Source organism: Trichomonascus vanleenenianus (assembly GCF_965637985.1).
Source record: "Trichomonascus vanleenenianus strain CLIB 3782 genome assembly, contig: TRVA0_016S, whole genome shotgun sequence".
Taxonomy (NCBI): Eukaryota; Fungi; Ascomycota; class Dipodascomycetes; order Dipodascales; family Trichomonascaceae; genus Blastobotrys; species Blastobotrys vanleenenianus.
This window is the reverse complement of record NW_027481871.1, coordinates 144,200-166,997: the sequence shown is the minus strand read 5'-3', so window position 1 is coordinate 166,997 and position 22,798 is coordinate 144,200. Positions and strand designations below refer to the sequence as shown.

The 22,798-nt window shown below is 49.7% G+C and overlaps 12 protein-coding genes and 2 non-coding genes across 14 annotated transcripts; 7 read left to right on the top strand and 7 right to left on the bottom strand.

Annotated features, from left to right (window-relative positions):
- Positions 1 to 375: 375 nt before the first annotated feature.
- NFS1 (cysteine desulfurase) lies at positions 376 to 1,806 on the bottom strand (the record flags this gene model as incomplete). The annotated part of the gene is made up of 1 exon (XM_076684521.1): positions 376 to 1,806. The coding sequence occupies one exon, from the start codon at positions 1,804 to 1,806 to the stop codon at positions 376 to 378; it is 1,431 nt and encodes a 476-aa protein (XP_076541265.1).
- A 1,417-nt stretch (positions 1,807 to 3,223) lies between these two features.
- Positions 3,224 to 4,105, top strand: PET8 (Pet8p; the record flags this gene model as incomplete). Its single annotated transcript, XM_076684520.1, has 2 exons — positions 3,224 to 3,256; positions 3,308 to 4,105. The coding sequence occupies 2 exons, from the start codon at positions 3,224 to 3,226 to the stop codon at positions 4,103 to 4,105; spliced, it is 831 nt and encodes a 276-aa protein (XP_076541264.1).
- Positions 4,106 to 4,275: 170 nt separating this feature from the next.
- Positions 4,276 to 5,325, bottom strand: DCC1 (Dcc1p; the record flags this gene model as incomplete). Its single annotated transcript, XM_076684519.1, has 1 exon — positions 4,276 to 5,325. One exon carries the CDS (start codon positions 5,323 to 5,325, stop codon positions 4,276 to 4,278), a length of 1,050 nt encoding a protein of 349 aa, XP_076541263.1.
- A 767-nt stretch (positions 5,326 to 6,092) lies between these two features.
- On the bottom strand, positions 6,093 to 6,572 carry TRVA0_016S01552 (uncharacterized protein; the record flags this gene model as incomplete). Its single annotated transcript, XM_076684518.1, has 1 exon — positions 6,093 to 6,572. One exon carries the CDS (start codon positions 6,570 to 6,572, stop codon positions 6,093 to 6,095), a length of 480 nt encoding a protein of 159 aa, XP_076541262.1.
- Positions 6,573 to 7,465: 893 nt separating this feature from the next.
- ARO80 (transcriptional activator Aro80p) lies at positions 7,466 to 9,940 on the top strand (the record flags this gene model as incomplete). The annotated part of the gene is made up of 1 exon (XM_076684517.1): positions 7,466 to 9,940. The coding sequence occupies one exon, from the start codon at positions 7,466 to 7,468 to the stop codon at positions 9,938 to 9,940; it is 2,475 nt and encodes an 824-aa protein (XP_076541261.1).
- Positions 9,941 to 10,308: 368 nt separating this feature from the next.
- TPO1 (MFS transporter) lies at positions 10,309 to 11,958 on the top strand (the record flags this gene model as incomplete). Its single annotated transcript, XM_076684516.1, has 1 exon — positions 10,309 to 11,958. The coding sequence occupies one exon, from the start codon at positions 10,309 to 10,311 to the stop codon at positions 11,956 to 11,958; it is 1,650 nt and encodes a 549-aa protein (XP_076541260.1).
- A 947-nt stretch (positions 11,959 to 12,905) lies between these two features.
- Positions 12,906 to 12,979, top strand: tRNA-Asn(GTT). Its single transcript has one exon. It is a non-coding gene; the product is annotated as a tRNA-Asn (tRNA).
- A 2-nt stretch (positions 12,980 to 12,981) lies between these two features.
- On the top strand, positions 12,982 to 13,100 carry TRVA0_016S01475. Its single transcript, XR_013062088.1, has one exon. It is a non-coding gene; the product is annotated as a ribosomal RNA (ribosomal RNA).
- A 940-nt stretch (positions 13,101 to 14,040) lies between these two features.
- Positions 14,041 to 15,210, bottom strand: TRVA0_016S01464 (PQ-loop repeat-containing protein; the record flags this gene model as incomplete). The annotated part of the gene is made up of 1 exon (XM_076684515.1): positions 14,041 to 15,210. One exon carries the CDS (start codon positions 15,208 to 15,210, stop codon positions 14,041 to 14,043), a length of 1,170 nt encoding a protein of 389 aa, XP_076541259.1.
- Positions 15,211 to 15,876: 666 nt separating this feature from the next.
- Positions 15,877 to 16,401, bottom strand: TRVA0_016S01442 (uncharacterized protein; the record flags this gene model as incomplete). The annotated part of the gene is made up of 1 exon (XM_076684514.1): positions 15,877 to 16,401. One exon carries the CDS (start codon positions 16,399 to 16,401, stop codon positions 15,877 to 15,879), a length of 525 nt encoding a protein of 174 aa, XP_076541258.1.
- A 672-nt stretch (positions 16,402 to 17,073) lies between these two features.
- TRVA0_016S01420 (uncharacterized protein) lies at positions 17,074 to 18,648 on the top strand (the record flags this gene model as incomplete). The annotated part of the gene is made up of 4 exons (XM_076684513.1): positions 17,074 to 17,128; positions 17,220 to 17,285; positions 17,318 to 17,325; positions 17,368 to 18,648. 4 exons carry the CDS (start codon positions 17,074 to 17,076, stop codon positions 18,646 to 18,648), a joined length of 1,410 nt encoding a protein of 469 aa, XP_076541257.1.
- A 244-nt stretch (positions 18,649 to 18,892) lies between these two features.
- On the bottom strand, positions 18,893 to 19,627 carry HRI1 (Hri1p; the record flags this gene model as incomplete). The annotated part of the gene is made up of 1 exon (XM_076684512.1): positions 18,893 to 19,627. The coding sequence occupies one exon, from the start codon at positions 19,625 to 19,627 to the stop codon at positions 18,893 to 18,895; it is 735 nt and encodes a 244-aa protein (XP_076541256.1).
- A 111-nt stretch (positions 19,628 to 19,738) lies between these two features.
- On the top strand, positions 19,739 to 20,371 carry TFB6 (TFIIH complex subunit TFB6; the record flags this gene model as incomplete). The annotated part of the gene is made up of 1 exon (XM_076684511.1): positions 19,739 to 20,371. The coding sequence occupies one exon, from the start codon at positions 19,739 to 19,741 to the stop codon at positions 20,369 to 20,371; it is 633 nt and encodes a 210-aa protein (XP_076541255.1).
- Positions 20,372 to 20,468: 97 nt separating this feature from the next.
- TRVA0_016S01354 (velvet factor family protein) lies at positions 20,469 to 22,337 on the bottom strand (the record flags this gene model as incomplete). The annotated part of the gene is made up of 2 exons (XM_076684510.1): positions 20,469 to 21,910; positions 21,989 to 22,337. The coding sequence occupies 2 exons, from the start codon at positions 22,335 to 22,337 to the stop codon at positions 20,469 to 20,471; spliced, it is 1,791 nt and encodes a 596-aa protein (XP_076541254.1).
- Positions 22,338 to 22,798: the final 461 nt, after the last annotated feature.

The following is a 22,798-nucleotide window of genomic DNA, read 5'->3' as shown; positions in this document are numbered from 1 at the left end:
TATATCTTTTTTTGGGAATAGTTGAAATCCTTCCACATCTCTTTCTAGTGTATTTGAAATTCTTTAATATGGCAAGGACGGTATTCACAACTCCATACACCCACTTAGCTTGAAAAGAATCTACGGATTAATACTCGCTTACCACTGCTCAATTTCCTTCACTACACTGAACTCCCTCCATTGCTCAAATCCTTCCACTACTCAAATTCTTCCAAAGCTAGTACTCTTTTTTGCGATCTCTAGGAAGAATAACGTTCTAGTTCACCAGTCAACATTTTGGTCCTTTTTGTAGTTCGGCAAGTCAATAAGTGAATTCAAAGACGGTATATACAAAGGAAAAAAAAATAATACACTCATACTACTACATATATCTGGTTAATGCTGGGACCACTCGACAGTGTCAAGGTCAATGCCCTCCTGGACCATCTCCCACAGTGGTGACAGCTCTCGCAGCTTGTTAACCTTGTTGATGACCGTGCTCAGCACATAATCAATCTCCTCCTCCGTGGTAAACCGGCCAATGCCGAATCGGATAGAAGAGTGCGCAAGCGCATCGTCGGCACCCAACGCCCGAAGAACATACGACGGCTCAAGCGACGCCGAAGTGCAAGCAGAACCCGAACTCAATGCAATGTCGTTAAGAGCCATCAACAGCGACTCACCCTCGACATATGCAAACGAGATGTTGACACACCCGTCATAGTGGGCGTCTGGATCACCATTTAGCACGGTGTGCTCCAGACCCAAAATACCGTCCTTGAGCTTCTTGGCCAGCCGCTTGACATGCTGCGTGTCGTAGGTCATCTCCTCCTTGGCGATTCGGCACGCCTCTCCGAAACCCACCACAAGGGAAGGAGCCAGCGTACCCGATCTCAGGCCTCGCTCCTGGCCACCACCAGAAATAATTGGGTCGATTCGCACTCGCGGTCGCCGTCGCACGTAGCAGGCGCCAATGCCCATAGGGCCGTAGATTTTGTGGCTGGAAATGCTCATCAGGTCAATGTTAGACTTGTTCACATCAAGAGGGATCTTTCCCACGGCCTGAGCCGCATCAGTGTGGAAGAACACCTTGTGCTTTCGGCAGATTGCTCCAATGTCGTCAATGGGCTGGATAACGCCAATTTCGTTGTTGACCGTCATGACCGACACAATCGCCGTATCTGGCCGGATCTCCTTCTCGAGCTGCTCTACATCAATAAGGCCGTTCGATGCCACCGGCAGGTACGTCACCTCGTACCCCTCATCCTGAAGCTTTCGGCACGATTCGAGTACACACTTGTGCTCCGTCTGTGTCGTGATGATGTGCCGCTTTCGCTTGCCATAGAACCGCGCCACGCCCTTGATGGACATGTTGTTGGACTCGGTGGCGCCCGAAGTGAAGATGATCTCCTTCGGATCGGCGCCAATGAGGCTGGCAATGTGCTCTCGTGCCTGCTCGACGGCCCTGTCGGTTTCCCAACCGTAGGCGTGCGTCTGAGAGTGTGGGTTCCCGTAGAGCCCCTCAAAGTACGGCAGCATGGCGTCCAGCACCCGTGGATCCGTAGGCGTAGTCGCCTGCATGTCCAAGTAGATCGGTCGTCCCTTGGCGGTTGAGGCGAACCCGCCCAGCTTCTGCTCCTTGACCCGCTGGGCGATGTCGGAGCCTTCTGGTGGCGTCGGCAGCGGTGACCCCTCGGGGAGAGGCCCAGAGGCGATCTGTGATAGCACGTCCGCTACGGTGCTGGAGCTCTCGTGCTCGGTGATCGCAGCGTACCGGGCCGGTCTCGTCGTTGATATCCGCCGCACCATAGCGGCGTTAGGCCGCATCAGCGAACGCCCAATCGATCTCGCAACTACTCTCTGCATGCCCTTTTAGTATTCTTATTGATTCTCTCAAGAAAAACGGGTTGTAGACTCGCTAGCGAAAGGGGTCAGATTCGATTAGATAAATTACTAATTGTTGTTCGGATCCGGACTTTTATAAAATGTGTTACGGTGCGCGCTCCCGACTCCCCACAGTCGGAGTCGGGCCGCCGCCCCGTGCTGACCCCGGTCTACTATCTGATTGATATCGCTCTTGGGCGCGCTGAATGAATTGGATCATAGGTATATTATTTCATGGCACGAATAGGTATGCTGTGTATATATACGTAGTCGAATGCGTCCGTAATGGTTAGTAAAGGGAGGCCATTGCGGTAGGCTCTAATGCCGGTGGCCATAGCCACTATAACTAAATACTACGTCGCATGCGGTAATACTTGAAAGGTTCACTTCATTATACTATTTTGAGACTAGAAATATCATAAGCATAATAATGAGGCAAGTGTAGCATTGAGCTGGCAAGACATAATGTTGGGGTTAGAGCCGCAGCCTGTGTGGCTGAGACATACATTGGAACTCGGTCCAAGCTCAAAATATCAGCCGTTGTACTTTAACACGTTAATGGCTAGGTACAGTGCAGAGAGGTACAGAGGTATTCCACTACTTTCGTCCCCAGACGGCGGCCTAGCTTCTGTTATGGACTTGGGATGTGTATCCTCCGCGAAGTGGGGGCAGGACCCTCCAGGAAGTGATAGCCGTAACAAGTCGTTGTTACGCAGTTGGGGGTTTTGTAACAGTGTAACAAAACTTTGCACGGGGTAAGAAAGGCCTGTGCAGCAAGCTGTAACAAACCCTCTCAGTTGAGGTCTGCTACACTCTATATTAGGTAGTGTATAACCATCAGATACCATAGTAGTACAAAGGCAAACTTTCGCCCCGGGCGGCGAGCCCCTCTGAAGCAACCGAATACAAGCTTAATGTCAAATCTAGTGTATGGTTTGTAAATATTCAATCTCCGCGAAGCGGAGCTACGGGAGCTCGAGGGCTGGCCCTCGAATACACTGCTAGTAGCAATGGGAGGTGCCCGCCCTATTACGAGGCATTCATACGGATAAAACCTCCTCAACAACCATCACAACCACAAACTGCACATCTAACCCCGCCCTCTCAATCATAAATCGAGTAAACCACCCTTTTCGTTTGACTCATTTGACTCATTTCAACACTGTACCTGGGTAACCGGTGACAGCCGATAAGCCCCGAGTACCAGGGGGAGGGGAGGGTGAAGAGTACAGCCGCGCACCGCCGCGCATGAAATTTTCCACCCGGGCGGATTCGGCCGACTATACAAACCCGTGAGGATAACCTGGTCTTCACTCTCATCCAACGGTTCGCTTAAACGGCCACCTGGCATAGAAGTACCATGGCGGACAACCTCGTGGCAGTTTCGCTGATTGTAAGCACGCAAAAGCTATAACAAAAGACAGATCACTAATGGTTTTGACAGAGTGGGGGTATGGCCGGTACGTGTACCGACCTCTTCTTCTTCCCTATCGATACGCTCAAAACACGATTGCAGGCCAAAGGCGGGTTCTTCGCCAATGGAGGCTGGGCAGGAGTGTACCGTGGTGTAGGTAGCGCCATCGTCGCGTCCGCACCTGGAGCAAGTCTCTTTTTTCTCTCGTATGAAGCGGCCAAGAAGAATCTGCTGCCGGTCTCGCGGCGATACATTGAAAACGAGACCGTCGCCAACGGAATTGTGCACATGGCTGCGGCGTCCCTAGGTGAAATCGCAGCCTGCTCCGTCCGAGTTCCGGCCGAAGTCATCAAACAGCGGACTCAGGCCGCCCACCACCCGTCCTCTTTCGCTGCACTCATGTCGATTCTAAGGAACACCACTGGTGAGGGGGTGTGGCTCGGGCTTTATCGCGGCTGGGGTAGTACAATTCTGCGAGAGATCCCCTTCACGGTGATCCAATTCCCGCTCTACGAATACCTCAAGTTGACCCGGGCTCGATCACTAGGCATCGACAAGGTGGCTCCTAATGAAGGAGCTGTGTGCGGTATGATAGCGGGAGGTACTGCCGCTGCTATCACGACTCCATTGGATGTTATTAAGACGCGACTCATGCTGCATAAGACGCGAACTAGCATATTCGACCTCGCAGTCACGATTCTCAAGGAAGAGGGACCCGGGGCTTTCCTGAAAGGCATTGGCCCGCGGACCATGTGGATCAGTGCCGGAGGTGCCATCTTCCTTGGCGTTTATGAGAGTGTAAAGGAGTATGCCGGACGGGCATTGTAGACCATTCCTCTGTTATTTGTCCACTATCCTCATTATAGATCTTCCATTAGAGATCCGTCCATTTAGATCTTCAGCCGATTGCAGACCCGTTATTTGGCGAATGGAGTCCGCGGATTATAAATCCCTATGGAACCCTCGATATCCGCCAGATAGATAGAAGGTGTAAATATTTATGTATTTCTAGCAGATATAAGAGTCGACGAGCCCACGGTTCGTTTGCGCGCGTATTTCATGACAAATGATTCGAGCTTAACCTTCTTGTCGCGCAGGTCGTCGATGAAAGGCACCATTTCACTGAGTTCCCAAGTCGATTTGACGGCAAATAACTGCTTGAACCGTAGCCGCGGGTCCTGGGACAGTTTATTTCGCGCCAGGAATCGGACTGTCGTGTCTGTGGGCTGGACATAGTGACCCTTGAGCGCTTCGAGGGTAAATTCAACGTTTGTATTAACCACCACGGCATCCCTCCATGCCTCCATAAACCGCTCGAGTGGGTAATCCCTGCCCGGAGCAACCTGCTTGAGTATATAATGCCCCATCCAGCGCACCACTGCATCAATATCAAGGTCATAAGACTCCTCTCCTGACGAGAATTTGCGCAAAACTGCTTCCAGAACTTCTTTTGGCTCATCTAGCTCCTGCAGGGAGTTGTAAGCGTCATCCAACCGAAGCTGAGCCATCCCTACTGTCAGCAGAGCGCTTAAAACTGTATGGATGACACTGTCGTGCAGCGTATATACTGTATAATTGATCTCCACGCACGCGGTGTCCCGCCAATGCCGTTCAAATTCGGCGTCGCATATTGGTGATCTCCTCTTTAGTGACTCTTTAGTGTCCAAGATCTTATTAGTATTATCTTCCTCATCGTCGCCGTACACTGGGACACTCGAAAAGTCAACAAACCCGTTGAATTCAACTGGTTCGAGGTAGTTGCCGACGTAACCAAATGCTTCCACCGTCCCGCGGCCATCCATATCCACGTCGCCATCTTGATCTGCTGAACTTGGTCGCACTAACAGCAGAGTATTTGTCTGGTTTAGTTTTCGCAGTTTAAATGTTTTGTCGCTAGTACAGATGACGATGTTAGGCGACGCGACGGAGGGAGCACGAAGCGCTAGCTTTTCGCCGGCCTCCACAGCTTTGAGAAGGTCCGGAGAGAGCTCCAGCAATTTGTACGAATTCGACTTGTCTATGGCCGTGCTTAGTTCTACGACTGTCATGGTATTTACTACTGTCGAAGTAAAATAGGTTGTGTTAGCAAATATCAAAAGGGGACGCGTCGGGATCGGACGCGTAAATTGATTTTCAACGCGTTTCGGATGCCGGGAATTAAATGAGCCACAAACATGCCGAGCCTTTCTCGAAGACGACATTGAATGGCAAGTACTTGCAAGATGGCATGGGTTTGCATACGGCAAGAATATAGCTGCACTCGGAGTTTTCGCACATTTAGAATTGCTTTGTTCGCCAGGCGGTGTGCACGTTATGCTCACATTCAAACACAGCTGGACCGTTTCGTTCTGGTGGCTGTATTAATGCGATCAATCTAATGGATGTCCCTGCGCTAAAGCTCTGCCCCATCCTGTTGGATTGCTTGAGTTTTGCGAAGAAAATGTCGTATCGCTCCATGGGTGGAGGGTGTTTGGCAGATGAAGCACTGCGTTTCCATCCTGGGTCAGATAGTTGACCATTGATTGTTAATGGCTGTATTGTCAGCGGTCTGGATCCTCAGGGCTCCAGGAATAACAGATCCGGCCCAGCCGCCGCTGTGATTACTACAGTATTAGGTACAACAGACAGGTGTACTACGATCTGTGCAGAAATCTAACGAATATCCAACAAAGTATGCACATTCAATTGAACAAAATTTCAGCAAAGTGTGTCTCCTAGATAAAACTTGGATACCTATAAGTTGCCGGTCCTTCATTATTAACCCTTTGATCTCTTCCATATCCCCCTCCGTTGGGCCCATAACAGCGAGATCCCGCTAATGAATCCAAGCGAGTCGGATCTGAGAGCATTGCGGGGCTCCATTGACAGGAAGCCCGTTCTTGAAGGCGACAATAATGTTGCCGTTGTGGTGCTGCGATCCTTTACACAGATACCAGTCGTTGCCGGCGGATGAGGAGATATAGTCGCCGTCGACGATTTCCAATGAATCCCCATCCTCAAAGGAGTCCTCATAGGTGACCAGGGGCCAGCTGCCATCATAGTGTTTCCCACTGGCCAGGTAGCCTCGGATTGCATCGCTCGAGTCGGCCATACCCAGGATATTCACTAGCTTACCGTTTTCCATATCATAGCACCCTTTGTATACTTTGCCCTTTTCGGCATATGCTACGGTGACGCCGTCTACACGCCGTTTATAGGGGTACATGTTGGTCATGTTGAACTCGGTGTCTACGTTCGACCGCACCTGGATCGTGCCGCTGCATGGGCCGGGTCCTGTTACTTCTCCACGAGCCATTGGCAACAGGATAGACAGAGAAATTGCTAGGACATCCATAAACATTACTTGTACTTGTTGCTACTTCAATTAATGGTAATGGCTGAGAACCAACTTATATACATGTATATAAGCCCATAATTAGGGTTTGATGGGTCCTAAAATAGCTACAACTACGACGGCCGTCAGATTATGAGGCGGTCGATGCTAGTGGATGGTACAAAGTGGATATAATATTCACAGATCAGCCGCCTCAATGTTGTTATGGATCTGCCTTCCTCATCATCTAATGGGATACAGCTCCATTTATATTCCGTATCAAATAGCACTACGCCAAGCGGTCAGGTATGCCTATCGGCAATTCAATGAAGCGAGAGATGCCGTCAAAGGGTGAACAGCACATTATGTATTGCTTAAACTACATATATGGCCTTACGATGTGTCTGTACTGCCTTCTACACAATCTCTTCCACTTTGCTCCGCCCACAAAGTGACCAATCTATGCTAATCAGATACTGAAAATAACGGTACGTGGTCTACTGCGGTGGCACCATGACTCTGGACCGCCCACTCCACGATCAATTTCGTCAAGCTGCCATCTTTCTTGTCTTATCTACAGATCACTCTATTTTATATGGCCTGTCTATATTTTGTCTGACCTCTTTCCGGGGGCCAAAACCCTGACAGATGGCGTACGGCGCTACTAAAAAGGCACAGCGAAATGTAAATATTTTTTTCCCGCTTCCACCCATAGCCGACATCTACCGACCGTCCAGTGCCTTCTATCACCAACTCGTGGCGTACGGAGAAGTGAAAAATTTCGTGCGCAAAGAAAAGTCCGGGGAAGAAAGTTAATTGCAAGAGAGATATATAGTGGAGGACGCTATCAGGAGCCTTACTACTGCAGTCCACCAATGAGCTTCAAGTACCCTGCTGCTGCTGCTGCCCCTTACCAGCAGGACCAGCCCCACCAGCCACCGACAGCCGAAGGACTCCCTTCATACCCGTCCCTGAATGGCGGTCCGATTAACGATCACCCGATGCCGGTTTCGCAAGAAGGGCCAGACCCCGTAGCCGGCTATGACGACGAAGATAACCCGCCTCACGACCAGCAACAGCCGACTTCACGGGCAGGGAAAGCAAAGAATCAGTTCAGAAGGTCGTACAAAGCATGCCTTAACTGTCGCGACAGGAAAGTGCGGTGTGACCTGGGGGACCTGTCGAACCCTTACAAACCTCCCTGCGTAAGATGCAGGCGAGAAGGGAAAGAGTGCGTATTTGGAGTGTCACGAAGAGGAGGCGTGGGCAACGTCCGGTCTGGGCTCCAGAAGAAGGCTGCTTTGGCGGCACAGACAGGAGAGAAGATTGAAGACGACCTAATCTCCGGTACGGAGCTTCATAATACCTCGGACGCTCTTGAAATTCTGGCTCATGCGGCTAGATCGTTCCCACGTATTGGCTCCGGCCAGATGGGTGCCAGCTTGGCCAATGGTACCCAGAACAGAATCAACTCGACGGGCTCAAGCGTAAATCACACCCGGGCGACTTCGCCCAGCGCGAAAATTAAGCTTGCCGATAGCGATATTGTCGCCAAGAAAAAAATTATCTCTGAAGACGAGGCAAAACTGCTGATTGACTACTTCTTTGATACGCTACATCCGTTCTATCCTTTCATTCCGGAAGAATTGCGCGACCCCGACAGCCTCGCTGAGACTCCTATCCTCCTCGCTGCTGTTACCACTCTATCTTCACGATACTGCAAGACAGTCCGACCTGAAAGCCATGACTCTGACGAAATATCCATAGAAATTCACGGTAAACTATGGGACTACTGCCAGACGCTTATTTCGCAGACTGTGTGGGCTGAGGCGAGTACGCGCTCAATTGGCACTGTTTATGCGTTCCTGCTCTTCTCAGAGTGGAACCCGCGGGCTATCCACCAGCGATGGAAGGATTATGCCAATGATCCAAACGTCTTTGATGGTACAGGGGGGCTCAGCGCCTCGCGAAGAAGCGACAGAATGGCGTGGATGCTTATTGGCACTGCTATCCGGCTTGCCCAGGACCTCGGTCTGATGGAGTCCTCGTCCAAGGTCTACTTGGCGACCCACCTTTCGGAGATTGTACTGGCGTTGCGAATGGGCCGGCGGTCTATGCTGGGCCAGTCGTTGAACGAGCCAGTGCCAGAGAACCTTCAGTTCACAAAGTCAGAACAGGCGAAAATTGAGCTATTACAAATCATGTCCCTGGCTCACGAGACACTTTACGGATCAAGAAAAACTACGCGAGAGCTGCTAAAGAACGGGAGCTACCTGACTTTCCTCGCTCTTTTCGGCCCCCACCTGAGCAGCTGGGAACGCAATTATCGTGACCTGCTAAAAACTCCTTCTCTAGACCGAGAAAGCATTCTGTTCGACTATCACTACGCTCGACTGTACATCTACTCGCTCGCCATGAGCTCCAGCTCCGACCCTAGCAGTGGCGGTGCGAAGGTCTCGGAGATCATACCTGCGTCGCGGTATGTTGGAATGGCTACCGACGCGGCGAAGGAATTGCTGGCAGGAGTCAATCGTGTTTACGAGATGGGCATGCTCAGCAAGGCGCCTATCCGGTGGATTGTGCGAATTGTCCACGCCACGATCTTCTTGGTCAAGAGCATCATGCTGTCCCCTGCATCTTCTCTAGAGCAGCACAAGCATTCGCTCTTTATGATCAAGCGCATCTCACAGACGCTCATTGAAGCGTCACCAGACAACGTGCATCTGTGCTCGCGGTATGGCACCATTCTCATGACTCTCTTCGAACAACTCGTGACCAAGATGGGCCTTACAGACTCCAATGCCCGCAAGCCCAAACCCCGGCGAAAATCGGCGAATGCTAAGCCATCGCCGCAGGAGAATCAACCTGCGCAAACTGATACTGCTGTCGCAAGCGCATCGGAAAATCTTACCTTCTATTCTCCGACGAGCTCATCGCAGGTATCGCCGGGGGGTGTCGGTGGTAACAACACCACCCAGGTTCCTGCAGGCCATCCCGTCCAGAAGGCCCAGCCATCACAGCCGATGGGCCACCAGCCAGACAATAGAACCAATCGGCAGGACTCGGTATTTGAATTCTCGAGATACTCTTTTCCTATGGAGGGCCCCAGTCCGCAACAACTGGCCCAACCACAGTCCGAACAGGATCAAGGCATCGTCCAGGGGAACAACAACCAGGCCCAAAGCCAGAACTACGGAGTGGTACCAAACGATCCAAACCAAAACCTACTCTCAATGCTCGATATGGAATTCGATTTCCTTATGGAAGGTACAGAGGGTCTTGGATTCGTCGAGCCCTTGATGGAGGGCATCGAGCACCAGCAGCTGATGCAGCAGAGAATGCAGCAGTAGAGCCGCTTCCTTGTTACTAACCTTAAAATTTATTTCCTATAAAAAAGTCTATTCTACATTATATATCACGTATCTTTGTCATACATCATGTAAACTACCGCCAAAAGTGATCACGTCGAGTTTTTTGGTTCGTCGCACGCTGTCGGTGGGTCGGTGGAGACCGGGCCTCGGTTCCTCAGCACACCCCCCAACTTGATTGACATTACGCTGGTAAAAGACCACTCTGACCACCGATGGACTCCGACATTATTAATAGGAGCATTTTTCTTTCCTGCATTTGTAATAAAGACGTATTTAGTTGTAGCAATCTAATATATTACAGAGCATCCATCAGTTGAGAAGCTGAGCTTTTTTTCTGCGCTGTGGAAATGTCGAACCATAGTGATCTCTCAGAGGTCAAGGACGCCTCGTCAGAGGAGGCCCCGAGACCCTACAACACCGGTATTACAGCTGTAGATACCGTCCCATACGAGGACGATGAAATCACGAACCCCCTGGCCCAAATCTTTACAGGAAGATCCAGTGTTAGAACCCGGAGCCGCGTTAGAACAGAGTTCCTCACACTGGGCGCAGGAAAGCCCATTCCTCCTCACATTGGCCACTCGACTGCCTACTCCGTTGATTTCGACGGCCCAGATGACCCTACTAATCCCCTCAATTGGCCCATAAAACGCAAGATCAAGGGTGCGGCCCCCCTAGCTCTGACGACCATGGTAATTGCATGGGGTTCAGCGGCATATGCTCCCGCTGTACCGGGAATTATGGAGGAATTCGGTGTTTCAAGGATCGTCGCACTGCTTGGACTGTCGCTGTATATCCTAGGCTTCGCTGCGGGGCCGGTTTTGTGGGGTTCCACTAGCGAGTACTTTGGCAGAAAAGGGCCCACTCTTCTCTCCAATTTCGGGTTGGCTGTATTTACATTTGGCTCTGCAGCGGCTAAAGACTTTCAGACCCTCGTTTTGTGTCGATTCTTTGCGGGGCTAATTGGATCTGCGCCTTTCGCAGTCGTCGGCGGTGCATTTACCGACATGTTCCCTAATAAACTCCGTGGTACTGCGCTGGCTGTGTACCTCTCAGCGGTGTTCACAGGCCCAATTTTGGCTCCAGTCGTCAGTGGGTTTATTGCCGAGTCTTATCTCGGATGGCGATGGACGATGTATCTTACCGGAATTTTGGCGTCTGCCACTCTTGTTCTGGACATATTTCTCTACGAGGAGTCCTATCACCCTATAATCCTCGTGGACAAGGCACGGAAGCTCAGAGAGGAGACTGGGAACTGGGCAATTCACGCCCTGGCAGAGCGAAACGAGGTAGATATCAACCAGATTGCGGTCACGACAATCACCAGGCCATTCCGCATGCTCGTTACCCAGCCAATTGTGTTCTTTATCAGTATCTACATTGCGTTTGTCTATGGCATTCTTTACCTCTGCCTCGAAGCATTCCCCATTATTTTTGCAGAGAATTATGGCATGAAGGGAGGTGTTGCAGAGCTGCCATATATCGGCGTACTGATTGGAATCTTTTGTGTCAATGCTTATATAATCTCCATGGAGCCTCGGTATGGTCGAATCGTGGCGAAAAAAACCAACGGCAAAGCGCCTGTCCCGGAGGCTCGACTGGATGTCATGATCCTTCCGGCGTTTTGCTTTCCAATTGGATTGTTCTGGCTCTGCTGGTCCGGCGCCTATCCAGAAAAGGTTCATTGGATCGTGCCAACTATTGGAGGAGCGATTATTGGATTTGGCCTGATGGGAGTTTTCCTGAATTCAATCCTCTATTTGGTCGAGTCGTATCTGATGTTATCAGCTTCCGCGATGGCCGCCAGCGCATTCACCCGAGCAGTGTTTGCAGCAAGTTTCCCTCTCTTTGGTTTTCAGCTCTTCAATAACCTTGGCGTTCAATGGGGTGGTACACTCCTGGGTTGTGTTGCCGCAGCTATGGTTCCAATTCCTTTCATCTTGAAGGCTTATGCCTCAAAGCTGAAGTCGACAATTAAGATTCCTTCTTCGCTTTAACTTCATTCCATTAATCTTGCATTCAAATACTTAGATATTTTATTTAATTACCATTGTGATGTAAATTTTTTTTATTATCAGAATTTATCATACTCATAATAATACGTTACCATCATTACAACTTCCCATATAATACTCTGAGATGAGCTGATGTCAACTGACTTTTGTGACGGGTGCATTATGGTGCGCACCGTTGACAATACCCCCTCGGGAAGTATCGCTGACACTATCAGCATCGCATGGTATCACTCAAGTAACCTTGAGACGTTCCTACATTGCAAATGATCATGTTAGCTCCTCATCTTCGTTTAGACTATTCGTATCGGGTCCAAAATCCTGATGTAATGTAAAAAAAAATAACACTACTACTGGAACTCAGGAAAATATAAATAGTTCAGTTTGACACGAGCAGGTGTATTCATTTCATATATTTCGGCCTGTCCAGTTTCAATGCAATTGATCTCGTAGATACGGAATGATCCCACCCGAGTTTAGTAAAGAGTGTACCTGATAGTAGCAGTATTTGTTGAGTGTCTAGGCAGTAATAAAAATATATACCGCGGTTGCACCACATTTCAGCCGTTGGGATTGGATATTTCCCTGGAGGTCACAACATCTTTCTAGCTCTCATGTACTCACTTTTCTCTTTTTATTATTTGCAATTCATTCATTCCTAACGAAATCGGACTCATAATGGGGTTCGAATTTCATTCATTTACAAAATTATAACATCACACGCCCACCTGGTGAAGATGAGACGTGTTTGTTTGCCTGGGGCCTTTTAGTACACAATATTATGAAGCGAAACCATCAAATATCTATAAATACTGCAATTGAGATAAAAAAGGCTAATAAAAATATTATCCACGTGATTGTCACGTGACAAAAATCACGTGATTTGCGTATTCTACATTTTATATTACTTGAGAATCGGCCGATCAGCACAAGACTCCGTGGCCAAGCTGGTTAAGGCGCACGACTGTTAATCGTGAGATCGTGAGTTCAATCCTCACCGGGGTCGATCAGCTACGACCATATCCAGATGGCAACACCGTCTCTCGTTCGATCGGCAGCAGTTAAGCATCTGAGAGCTCGTCCAAGTACCGCGGTTGGAGACAACGCGGGAACAGCGAGTGTTGTAGCTTTTTGCCATGCATTTTCGTGCGTTATCTATGAAACAATTGTGCATTATCGCTTCAGATATCCCGTGTTAGCGTGCTTTAATTAAATACATGAGTGCGCGTTTCTATGAAAATGTGCATTATCGCTGCAGGGACACTGCATGTATAATTTAAACTATGCATGCATGCGCTTGCATGAGGAATATGGGGTGTACTGGTACAACGACATTATTATCCTGATCTGTACATAATTGGGCATAGCGGCGGGTGTGTATTGTTTACAATATATTCTCTCTAGGTGTACATACTTGTAACCCTGAAGCTGGCTACTTCTAATTGCTCGTGGCTATGAATCATGCATCTATCGTACAAGTAGTTACGTAGTAAAAATTTTCAGTCCTAATTAATGCCATAACAATTTTGAAAAGTGCGAGCGTAATTGTTAAATTATTTGGTAAGCTGTATGCTGTCATCGGGATAGGTATCTCTGGTAAGGAATATCATGATTAACTTGAAAAATTGTGCCTCAATGGGGAATGAACTATCAGTATTCAGCTTTGCCGGAGTTATGAAATCATTCCAAGCTACTCTGACCACATTGTCATTACGAGATTGGCTGATTATCTTGGTACTCCCAGGGCCTTACACTGTTTTGAACTTTACCATATTCACTTTATATCGCTGAACTGAGCTCGGAAAATGTGTATATTAGACAAATATTGCTTAAGATAAAATGCCCTCACCATATTACAGTACCGGTATAACGTATTTTTTATGATTTCTTTATTAATATTTCTACCCCAATTGCATGGCAAAATTACAGGAAAGTCCTGGCACTGGAAACCAGTAACTCTGTAAAGAGCAATAACTTGCAAATCTATCAACAGTTACCGGTAATATGAAATCAGACAAGTTATTAACACATGCGTTATCAAACTCTACAATGCAAAAATAAATAAGTCTATAGCGATAAGTAATTTGTCTGCATCGATAGCGATAATGGCGTCGTATCTTTACAATGCTTATGAGCAATTGGCATGGCATGCGAAGGGATAAGAGATGTGTTGGGGTACTGATGATGCGGCACCTCATCGTCTTCATCACTATTCGGGGGAGTAGTGGTTTGCACAGGCTCGTAGTGAGTCCGCTCGTTGCCGAAATAAAAATACTGGCAGAAGATGGTGAGGTCAAACACCACCGTACCGGCTGACCCCACCAAATAGGGCAGCTCGTTGTGCAGGAACTCGACACTCCTGGGCCCCCGCGCCTCTGGAGAGAGCAGGATGGAGATTGTATAAGTAACGTTACCCAACAGCGCTGAGAAGAACAGCAGCATAGAGGTGCCCCACGTCGACCGACGTCTGAAATTCTTGACAATCTGCGGCATGCGCGACGTGAGGTACATAAACGTGCAGATCCATGCAAAGACGCGCCCAATTAGGGCTATGCGGGAAGGCGCCGGCCCGGTTACCGGCGGAGCCGCAGTCGCCGCAATCCGTGCGGCGGTAACCAATGCCGAGAGCACAGACTGTGCGGCGCTCGGGTTCCGCGATGGCGACGACGGAATGCCAAGGGGCGCTCCGTCCACTTTAGTAAACGATGCAAGAAAAGACGAGGTAATGAGCGGGCTCAGCCGGTTCGTCCTGGCGCCTGGCGACCCGGCGGGGATTTCAATGGGTCCCGTCTTGGCGTCGGCGTCAGGTGCTCCGCCGTCGGAGTACGAAGCAGGGTAGTGCTTCCGCGCGACTTGGACCTTCCGCCGCGCCCTGTCCCGGCGCGAATAGTAAATGTACTGTGACCCGAGCACAATGTCAATACAACAGTAGTAGGCGGCCAGTATCGTCTGGAAAAGCATCTGGCCCGTAAGCACGCATCCCAAAAAATTGGTAGCGTCTCCAGCAAACCAGTTGACGAGGAACCCCCATGACAGTCCTTCCACCGATTTATTCTGGTAGTTAACCACGACTTGGGGCAGCTGGGCTCCCAGCCATGCAAAGAACGAAATGTAGCCCGCGACCCACGACACAGCGGACAGAGAGCCGTAAACACACGACCCGTTGAGGTAGTAGATCCATTTCACCAATGGCAGGCCGTCCTGGACGGCCGGACACCTGCCCACGAACTGGTCCATTTTCTCTATAATGTAAATATAAGAAAGAAAGGTAAAGTGGGTCAGTTAAACCAAGGGTTATAAGTATCCAAAGGAATAGGGAGAAGGAGTTATTATTATTTACATATCCGCCTCGTATGCAGTGTCCTGTGAGCTATATAGCGTTTGGTCACCGGCAGCCTATGGGGCTTAACCGATGACCATGTGAGTATTATCTATGTAGATAAGACGGGCCGGAACGCGTGGGTCACCCGCTTCTCCGATCCTTACCCACTGCCACTTGGTACTTACTTTAATTAGTACTGCCGGTACCTCGTATTGCCCCAGTGTATGCCACTGGAGGAACTGCGTAGCTACATAGAGCTGCGTAAGAGCCACAGAGCTGTGGCTATCAAAGAGCGGTGGCTTGGGGGGAAGGCTTGGAAGGGACTTCTGATATGACGTATTTATGTGATCTCCGCACTGTCTATCAGTGACACATTCCGCTTCCCAATCGGTGGCTAAAGACAGGGTCCCATTCTCCAAAGCCCTAAGTATAGCAAGCTGAAGGAGTGGAAGTTGGAGGGCCAGCCCTCCAAAGCTCCCGTGGCTCCGCTACGCAGAGGGTGGCTGTTACCCGATTATTATACCTTTTCCCTCCACACTATATTAGAACATTATGAAAGACCCAAATAAATAATGGCGTAGTTAGGGCTCGTCGAGGAGAGATTGGACCTGTTCCGGCTTGATGGGACTCAATTGCTCCAACTCGCCGAAATCCTGCTCCTCGGGTGGAGCCAGGGATATGGTCTTGCTGCCATTAAGTAGCCTTGGCGGAGTGGCCTCCGTCTTCTTATCATCACCATCATTGTTATCGTTATCTTTATCGTTATCGTTATCTTCGTCATTGTCGTTACCCGTTTCGTCCTGGCTTGTTGTCTTGGTCAGATCAGAGATAATCCGGTCCTTCTCCTCAAGCTCTGCCTCAAGCGCGTGGATTCGTCGCTCAAGCCGCTCGACTATCTCCTCATACTCCGCGCTCGTCTTGGGCGCCGGCTTGCGCTTCTTGCTCATGGTCTGCGCAGCCACGGTCGCCGGGTCGACCGTATCATTTAGCGAGCTGGACGATCGCTTGCGCTTTCTCTCCAGTTGCATCTCTTTCTGCTCCTCTTCGAACTCCTCCACAGCCCTGGTATAGGCCGACTTGACTGCGCCAAACACTCGTCCAAACATCCTGATAGCCACAGCAATAGATTAATAGCTATCTCTGCAAGGGCTGGAAAGAAGAAAAAAACTTTTTATCCAAAATTAAGGGGGCCCATTGGACCCAATTAAAAGCAGGGGTACCATCCCGCACACAACGCACAGCTCGGACCCCCCATTGTAACCTGACGAATTCTGCTGTATATATATAGAATGCTGTTTAGACACGTAGAACAAGATATATATTGTTTCTCTAGCCTGGTATTTCCTCCTACGGTGGTGTTTTATACACGAAGTTCATTTGGCAGCTGTCAACGGTCTTACATAAGTGTGTGCGTTAATGCAGTTTGTTGGGGAAACAAGCGTCATCGTCCTGTACGTACCATCAACTAGCTGCGTCTATAGCCCAGAACACCATCTACCCAGGCCCAGGAACCTCCTCCGGGGTTATCAGCTCGTAGTCTTCTGGGGCTCTGCCCCAGACCCCGTAGTTGGGGGAGACCCCCCAAACCCCCCTCCTCTCATACACCACCAGCTTTAGGCTAGCAATGCCAGACTTTGTACTGGTTGATTCTTAAGGGGTTGTCTAGTTGATTCTTATGGGGTAGGTGCGGGCATGTTATTCGCGTTCAATTAACGAGTGTTAATTAGCTTTAATATCAGAATTTGTGTTCATTATGGAGGATACACGCTCGAAAAAGAATGAAAAACAGTCAATTCCAAACAATAGACACCCAATGGCCTGCATTAACTAATAGTAAGTCCACAAGCTAATAAGCTCCACACGAAAGAGGGCCCTGGCTAGCCTGAGAGCGTAGCAAAATAAACCATGTGAATTAACCATTTAGTTCGCAACACATTAATCAGGCCCGCCGACTGTGATGAGACTCCAGCAGAGGCTGTCGTATCAACCGGTGACAGATGAGTTTATCGAAGAGGACGATAGAAGCTTCGGTGAGTCCCCCAAATCAAAGAGAGATGCGCTAATAAGTGAAGATCCTAGGAGCTGTTTGGGCCTGTATATACGGGTACAATTTGTGGACAGAGAAACGCAACCGGGACGAGGAGTCCCACGGAGCCAGCGTTGTCCTTGAACAGTCTAATGAACCCGACAGCCAGGAGATCCTGAGCCTGCTGTTCGTCATTGCAGAAGACCAGGCAAGACGAACCGGGTACATCCATCGCGGCGTCACCTGCAACTATTGCGACAGGAGCCCCATTCACGGGACGCGGTATCACTGCTCCGAGTGCATTGACGTTGATCTGTGCCAGCTGTGCGAGAGCGCCCAAAGGCACGACCCCAAGCACCTGCTAATTAAGATAAAAATCCCAATTCCGCTCGTCAAGAGCCCCCGGTGGGTGCGTAAATCGCACTTGCCGGAAGCGAGCCTGGCAGCTGCGCCCGAATTGAAGTTCTCAAAGACTCTACCGCGAGACTTGGAGTGCAAGCTGGCCAGCAGACTGGCCATATCGGCCAGCGGCATTCAGGTTATGCATGTGAGGTTCAAGAACTACGCTGATGTTGCGCTACCAAAGTCGACGAGTGCTCTTCCGTATGGAATTACGCGCGAAACTTTCCAGCAGGCAGTCGTCCCGAGGAGCCCTCATTCCCTAATAGCTCGGCAGATATCTGCCATGTATGACAAGGATGGTGACGGGGTTATCTGCTTTGAAGAGTTTATTGACGTATTTGACATTATCCTCTACGGCAGCAACAGAGGTACTGTGTCGAGACCGCTTCTTGCGTACAAAATGTTTGATCTCGACAAGACTGGGTATATTTCAAAAGCTAACGTCGCACGAGTGCTAGAATCGTATTACGAGTTAGTCAAGGACATTATCTCCGACATATCGGAAGGGGACTCGGTTATCCAAAAGGTCATGGAGGGCGCATTGACCAGCCCGCGGCCCCTATCAGCACATTTTGGCGTGAACCAGGCAACCCCAGAGTCATCGCTGCCTCCAAAAGATAAGTCGTTTATTAAGACTCCTAGCATAGTCGAGCTTGTGCGAGAGAGAATGGCTGAGGAGCAAGCACAGGACAAGTCGAAGCAAGCAGTGGCGAGCCACGTAAAGGCGTTCGGCAGCCAGGCTCTTACTGATATGGACAAGCAGAGCAAGCAGATGCTGCGCCAGTGGATTGATGCCGTGTGGAGGGACTTTGGGTGGCCAGACTCGGTCAGGTACTCTCCCACAATGTTTGGTCCACAGGGCGAAAAGATTCGGCATTTTCAGGCGGACCCTCTGTGCGATTGGCTAGCGTTTTGTATCATCTAACCATGAGGCTGCTGTTTTTACTTCCCTAGCTCTAACTTCCTGGCGTTATGCGAATTCATAATTTGGCTATGTGAGTCTCTAACTTTCTGACGTTATGCGAATTCCTAATTTGGCTATCAATAAGTTATGCTTATACCTTAGCTGACATTATGTGTTGGAAAAATAATTCCTATAACTTCCCTAGCAATGTTGGAAAGGGAGCGCCTATATCCATATGTGTGTCAACGATGAACTGGTAGAGTAATTAGGCGATAAAATTGAGCTGATCAGCTATGGACTGGGTGTCGGTGACTTGCTCTACGACCCCCCATTTCACCGAGTTTACATCAACCTCGTCACCGACAACGAGGCCATCGAACGTGACTGGAATCTCACTGGCATTGTCCCCAAATTCGATAACCTTGACCCATTCACTGCCATTATAATAGGCTCTAATGAAGGAGAGCTTTTCCATTATCGTCTTTCCCGTGGAGGTCTCCAGGATGCCCTGCATCCAATTGCCAACACGAACCACTTTACCGTTTTTCAAATCCTGTCCTGCAATTGTCGCCATGACGCAGACAGCTATATTTGAGCCATCTACTAGAGGGTTGGTATAGGTTGGAGTATAGGTTGGAGCGATGCTAGGGTTGAGCGGCCTCCATATTTCAATCACGGGAGTGCTTTCCCCATTGTCATTCTCCATATAAGTATTCTCCAGCTCATCGCCGTTATTCAATGGCGTCGAGTAGCCAATATCCTGAGCTGACTTGTGGCCCTGCAGCACCCTTGAGTCAATATCATGGGTGAAGCGGACCTTATTGTTCTTGCCGTGGATCACCTGGCCGCAGAACACCCAATCATACGGGAACTCGCCCTCACTTTTGAGTTTCCGGATATCCACAAAATGCTCGCCAGGCGAAGTAATCACCAGAGTGTCAGTAGGCTCAGATGGGGGGTCGATCCCCCATTGAATCGAGACTCGAGTTGAAATGCTCATATCTCTGTGTGAAGGTGTCGAAGTGCGTTGGGAGCCGATTCATCATCGGACGGCTCTCTCCCCATACCATATGTATTCCGCGTACCATTTCTCTGTATCTCTTGTACAAGAATGCCAGAGCCAATGAAACAGGAGGTGGTCATCCGGGAGGAAGACGAAGGAGATGACTTGGATTACGAGCCGGTGATGTCGCCCGCCCCAAGGGTGCCTTCGACGCCTCACCCAACATTGCCCTTATCAGAGCGACAACAGGAAAAGTTCCGACAGTATCTAGACGACAAGCTGCTGGAGGTGAGCCGGAAATACTTTAGGAGATTAACCCAGGATGCCGAACCTGGATCGTACTACCCGCATATTGGCCCGCTAATTGCTGATCTGGATAAACTGGTGGACGTCGTTTGGTATTCCATCACATCGCTGGCCGCGAACCAAGAGCTCTATGGCCAGACATACTATTTATTACGCATTGCTGATGAATTTGCAACGTACCTGCAAGGGTTTCTTGCTGAGGACGACCGTGAATCCATTCCTGGCAGAGAGATCATTCGGTTCCTGCAGAAGCTGGATGGGGAATTTGTAAACCTATTGGATGATTCTAGTGATTTGCCCAAACTGACGCAGACTGAGGCAGTACGGTTAGTTTCAATTGCTGAAAGAACGCGGGTTACAGTCATGAATGCAGTTTCTGGCTATGAGTTTGAAGTCAGCCAGGTGTACGAGGGCGTTCTTGATAAAACGTCGTAACATTAACTAGAATTTACCTCAAATTGAAGTAGAGGTGGGCTAATTTTTATTTATTTTTCATTATTATTTCACATTACACAATAAATATTCAATGGGGTCAATTGAAGTAGCCAATCGGCTCGCTCGCATCTTGCTGTGGCCTCCGCTGCTCGTCCTTGATGGAGTCCTGTGGTGTGGGCGGTTGCTGTGGAATTTGGCCCGCATGGGTTTGCTGTGGAGTCGTAGACACAGGAGTGGACGTAGCTGAAGGCACGGCGGTAGGTGGAGCAGTTGGAGGGTTAGTCTGGCCAGGAGGAAGTGCTGAAGGCGGCTGTACCTGAGCGTACGGGTCTGAAGCACTCTGGAAGCCGCCCGCCTCTTCAGCAGCATTATTATTAGGGTCGAATTGTGCAGCGCTGGGCTGTGGTGAGCGCGGCGACGGCGGAGACATCACTGGTAAGCGGCCATTCGGCTGAATATTATAGCTGTGGGTGCCAGCCGAACCCGGATACGCGCTATTAGGGTATGAAAGCGACCGATGGTTACGCAATGAGGCTGGAGGGTTAGTTCTGTCGTAAAGCGTGGAAGGTGTAGGAGGAAGCGTGTGTGGATCGCTTGTGGAGGAAGTGTAGTGGTGCCCTGGAGGCACCATACTAGGGTTGGAGACGCCTGCTGCTGCCAGAAGCGATTCATAACCTTTGAAGTATCCGTTATATGTCTGCTGTGGTTGAGACGCGCCAGGAGTGGACCCATTCGACTGACTCGCGGAGAGCCCTCCGCGATAGTCTTCAAAATAGGAATGTGACTGCTGTTGGTGCATCGACGTAGTATGTGGTTGTTGGTAATGGTCGTAGTTGGACTGCTGCTGTTGGTCCGAATAAATAGAGTATTGTACCGATCCATACATCTGCTGCTGCTGCTGTTGTGGCTGTGAGGGATGGAGCGCATTCTGTTGTTGAACCTGGAGATGGTACTGCTGTTTCTCGTGATAATTCATCAATGCCAGGTTTGAAACCAGGCTGTTCGCGACCTGTGGGGGCAGCGAAGGCGTGGAATTGTGTCTCTGTTTCTTACGCTTGAAGGTCGACTCCTTTCGCACTCGGACGCGGCAGCCCTGGCTCGCGATCTCCTTAATAAGGTCGCTGGAAGTCTCCAGCCCAGGGAAGGTCTTTGGCGAGTACACGGTGATAGTGCTAGACTGCACCGAGGCGCGGTGTTTGATAACGCCCTGGTCGGCCAGAACCTCAAACACGTTGAAAACAAGCTTGTACTTGCCCTCCTGCCGGATCGAGAGGTCGTGAAGCAGGAAGAAAAACTTGCCAGGCGCCGGCGACCTCAAGTGGGTCAGCGAGACTACAGTGGTACCAGTTAGACGGTTCGTCACTTGAATCTCGCGACCCGTCTCGTAGTCGATTTTGTCCGATCCATCGGAGTTGACTTCTTTTAGGCTCGCGTGGAGTATGAAGTTGTTGGTGATCTCGTGGGTCACCAGCTCGTTGTAGGTGTTTTTGATGTGGAGGTTGATAACAGGCGGAGGATCGACTGGACGACGTGAATCAGCTATTAATACAAATGAAAGACAGGTGTTAGTATAATGGATCAAAAATGGGGTTTGGAAAAAAATAATAATGGACTTACCTTTGGACCCCCATCCCATAGCTCTTGCCTGGATGGGCTGTTGCATTATCTCGATATGATAGTACAGCTGGGTGTCAGCATGAAGCACTCCAGCCGATATGGGCGACGCCGAGGAGGCCGAAGACGGTGGTGGAGAGTTCCCCTGAGTGACCTGGGGAGGAGGAAGGAAGCCGCCTACTCCCGCCATCGATGATGATGAGTTCTGATGGGTGTGGTGCAGGAGATGGTGATGGGGCTGGTGATACTGATGAGGATGGTGCAGTTGCTGTGATTGCGCCTGCGGCTGCGGGAAATCTTGGTAGGTCCGCAGGACAGGTTGCGAGTGTGGCTGCTGCGACATAGTAAGCATCCTAGGCGGTGGCAGATTAAGCGGGGGGCCCTGGACGCGGGATGGAAAATGAATTCGACAAAATTGAGAAGGTATAAAAACGTCAAAATGCTGTTTGCTCTCTTCTGGTCAATGGTATATATATTCCACTCGACCACGAAAACTGTGCAACCGTTTTATCTCCAATATCTCGCGTTTTTGGCTATTTCTCGATCCCCAGAATTTGAAGAATGTACTGGAGGGAGAGCAATGATGCAAAATGCAGGACGGGTATGTAGGGCGACAGGTCGTCAAATGTCAGATCACAATGAAAAAGCCACGACCCGTACGGCTCGGTAACAATTGACCGGACTCTAACGTAAAACGGTAGCGATTAACGAAATGGTGAGCCAGGCTGCTGGAAATCTTGTCCCCTGGTCGATTATTATGTCAATCGACCCACGTGAAGGTCGAAATTCCTCGATTCAAAGAAATCAGCAGCG